General features: G+C 40.3%; 1 protein-coding gene across 1 annotated transcript; it reads left to right on the top strand.

Moving 5' to 3' along the window:
* The first annotated feature begins 378 nt into the window (after positions 1–378).
* Positions 379–1,638, top strand: LOC141639242 (uncharacterized). Its single transcript, XM_074448411.1, has 2 exons — positions 379–791; positions 921–1,638. The coding sequence occupies exons 1-2, from the start codon at positions 379–381 to the stop codon at positions 1,636–1,638; spliced, it is 1,131 nt and encodes a 376-aa protein (XP_074304512.1).
* Positions 1,639–3,693: the final 2,055 nt, after the last annotated feature.

The following is a 3,693-nucleotide window of genomic DNA, read 5'->3' as shown; positions in this document are numbered from 1 at the left end:
GTCTTGGATCTGTGGCATGAAAGGGTCAAGATTAAACCTAGGTTCCTTTATTTTAATATGTGGGGTAAGAGTGATGAGTTTCTTGCTGCTGTTGGAAGTGTTTGGTCTCAGCAGGTTGAGGGATTTAAAATGTTTCAGGTGGCTAAAAAGATGAAGCTATTAAAACACCCTCCCAAGCACCTGAATAAGCACAATTTTGACAATATTGAAACTGCGGCTCATGTTGCAGAAACTCTATTGTATGATATTAAACGTAAGATTCATGTTGATCCTTGTAATCAAGCCCTTTAAAAAGAAGAGAGAACTGCTGCTAAAACTTATCATGAGTTGGAGGAAGCCAGGAGAACCTTTCTTGCACAGAAAGCTAAGATTAATTGGATGAATGCTGGTGATGAGAATACGCATTATTTCCACTGCTCTATCAAGGCAAGAAGGAGTCAAAATAGAGTGCTTAGCATTAAGGATATGTCTGGCAGGGATTATAACACTAATGCAGATATTAAGAATGCTTTCTTAGTGTACTATATGGCATTGCTTGGGAATGATCACTATGTCACCCCAGTTTGCCTGGATGTGGTTAGAGCTGGTTCAACTGTAAGTGAGGAGCAAGCTACTGCAATGATTAGGGATATATCTGAGGAAGAAATCAGGAGTGCTCTCATGTCCATCCCTGCTGATAAATATCCTGGCCCTGATGGGTTCACAAGCCAGTTCTTCAAAGATTCTTACTCAATTGTTGGTCCTGATGTTATTGCTGCTGTCAAAGAGTTCTTTAATTTTGGGAAGCTCCTGTAGCAATTGAATGCCACTATTATCACTCTGATTCCCAAGAAGGATTGCCCTTAATCTGTTAAGGACTCCAGACCTATTGCGTGTTGCAATGTTTTATACAAATGCATCACTAAAATCATTTGCTCTAGACTTAATGAGGTACTTGGAGATCTGGTTAGTAGTAATCAGAGTGCATTTGCTCTAGACTTAATGAGGTACTTCAGCTCCATTAAAATTCGGATGCATGCTCTTAAGACTTTTGATGAAGCTTTAGGTCTCAAGGTCAATCAGGAGAAGTCAAAAATTTATATGAATGGGATTTCCCCAGGGGATAGGAATAAATGTCTAATACTCTCTGGGTTTCGTGTTGGGAATTTTCCTTTCAGGTACTTGGGCATTCTTATATCCTTTAAGAGACTGTTTGTGAATGAATGTAATAAATTAACTGAGAAAATGGTGGTTCGGATTAGGAGTTGGAGTTGGGGGGCTAGAAAGCTTAGTTATGCTGGGAGGCTTGTGCTCATTAAGGCCGTCCTATCCCAGCTTCATTCCTATTGGTGTAGGATCTTTGTTTTGCCCAGTTCTGTCCTTAAGAAAATTGACAGCATTTGCAAGAAATATCTATGGCCAGGGGACCTCAATTATAAGCTTCCTCTAGTGGCCTGGAACACCTGTTGCAGACCTCTGACTGAAGATGGTTTAGATATTATCAATTGCTCTGATTGGAATAAGGCTATGTTGGCTAAGTATACATGGTGGATTGATAGCAAGGCAGACCACCTATGGATCAAATGGGTGAATGCCATTTATATCAAGGGTCGGGACTGGTGGTCTTATAGTCCTTCTCCTAGTTCTAGCTGGACATGACGTCAGATTTGCAAAGTGAAAGATAAGTTTAAGAATGGCTATACTAATGATTCCTGGCTTGGAGGGGAGTATACTATTCAGAAAGGGTATGGTTGGCTCCGGGGCTCTAGGATTCAGGTGAAATGGAAACCTGTTATATGGAACAGATTAAGTCTTCCTAAACACACATTCGTCTTTTGGCTCTTTGTTGTACATAGACTACTCACAAAGGACAGGTTGGTTAAGTTTGGTGTGGCAACTGATATTGCCTGCTATTTGTGTCACTCCTCTGATGAATCTTGCTCTCACCTGTTCTTTGATTGCATCTTCAGTCAGCTTTGTCTGAGGTTAGTACAAGAATGGTTGGGAATTGATCTGGTAGGACAGGATCTTCTTGAATGGTGTATGAATTGGAAATGTAGGTCGTTGGCTAAGAAGCAGGTTGTTTTTGCTGGTTTGGCCAGTCTGGTTTATCATATCTGGCATGCCCGCAACAAATGCAAGATTGAAGGGTCTGTGGTTCTTCCTAATGTGTTATTTCATCAGATGAAAAAGGCGATCATATGAAGGATTATTGATAGATTATCTCATATTAACCATGGCATAGATTATAATTGGCTCCTTAGCATTAGTATGTAATGGGTCTTGTAAGGTTTTTATTCCTTACAACTATGGTGATGTAATATCTTATCAAGTTTTATCAATATATTCACATTTCACCAAATAAAAAGCTCAAGTTCCTATAAAATGTGACAAACCATGCAAAGATGACTAGAATACAATATTAGCTCATAAAATCACTAAGGTTAGTGCAATAATCAAATATATTAGAGCTAAAATAAGGAGACAAAGTCTATATAAAATGGACTTATCAGATTAGGACGGGTTTAGGGAAAGTCGTGTTTCACGACATTAGGGTTCACATAACCGGGACGAGTCCTAAACTCAAGAGAGTCGAGACGATCGAAGCAAGACCGCACATGATTGGCTTGTGCCGTGATACACGCCTCAAAGTTAAATACTTTCAACGACAAGGCCTTAGTAGCCTCGAAAATAAGTCCCATGTCCGCATGCATAGCCTTCTCTTCTCGCCAAATAGCCCCTCCTTGACTAGCCAAGTTAGCCAATAAATCGGATTGACGGACACATTCCCGAGCCGCTCTATCCGCATCATGAGCCATAGCCTCAACACGTCCTTCTAACCCATGTAAATAGGCTAGGACTTCGGCATTACCCGTAACATTAGAGACTGGAGCCAAATCCTTCCCCTTTGCCATTCCCGCGACTAACTCCGCAATAAACTTATTTTGAACATCCATTTTTTCACAAATACTCGTCATAAACTAGTCCAATTTTTGTTCCACGGCCACCACAACATCCGACGACTTTTCCACCACACTACCTTTTGACAAAGAGATTAATTCGGGGTCCAACCGCGGCTATTTTCATTAATTTGAGATGTGTATCACACATCTCGTCTTTGACCATGACCCCATAGCTAGTAGGACCGACAACCCCCTTGTGTTCCAAAATACGAGAAATCTACATACCAAAGGGCAAATCTAAAGTAGTATAAAATTTGTCCTCGGTGACAGAAATACTTGTTTGAATAATACGATGAAAAACAAGTCGGGGAAGACTAACCATAACACCTTCAAGCTATTTAGAAACCAAAACTATCTCATAACTCGACAAATTAACACGGCCACCTCTCCTCGGAACAATCGTGTTCCATAGAAAATTTAAAAAGAATTTTAATTTGGGTGTAAACATACCCGCCAACATATTACTAGACCCCGTAGCACCATCATCAAAAGAACGCTTAATTTGAAGCTTTTCTTCCTTCGTCACATCCCCCCACTCCGCACTCGGGTTAATTTCCACCCCATCATCAGGGACGGAAAAAAGATTGCGAAAATCGTCAAGGGAAATAGTGACTTCGGACTCATTAACCATTACATGCAACACATTCTTCTTAACCGAAGCCGAAGCATAAAATTGAATTACCTCAATAGGATAAACGGGACCAGTCATAGAACAAATCTTTGTCCATTCTTGATGAGTCAATAAATATTT

The sequence above is a fragment of the Silene latifolia genome, unplaced genomic scaffold, assembly GCF_048544455.1.
Source record: "Silene latifolia isolate original U9 population unplaced genomic scaffold, ASM4854445v1 scaffold_311, whole genome shotgun sequence".
In the NCBI taxonomy this organism is placed as follows: Eukaryota; Viridiplantae; Streptophyta; class Magnoliopsida; order Caryophyllales; family Caryophyllaceae; genus Silene; species Silene latifolia.
This window is presented reverse-complemented; position numbering and strand designations above follow the sequence as displayed.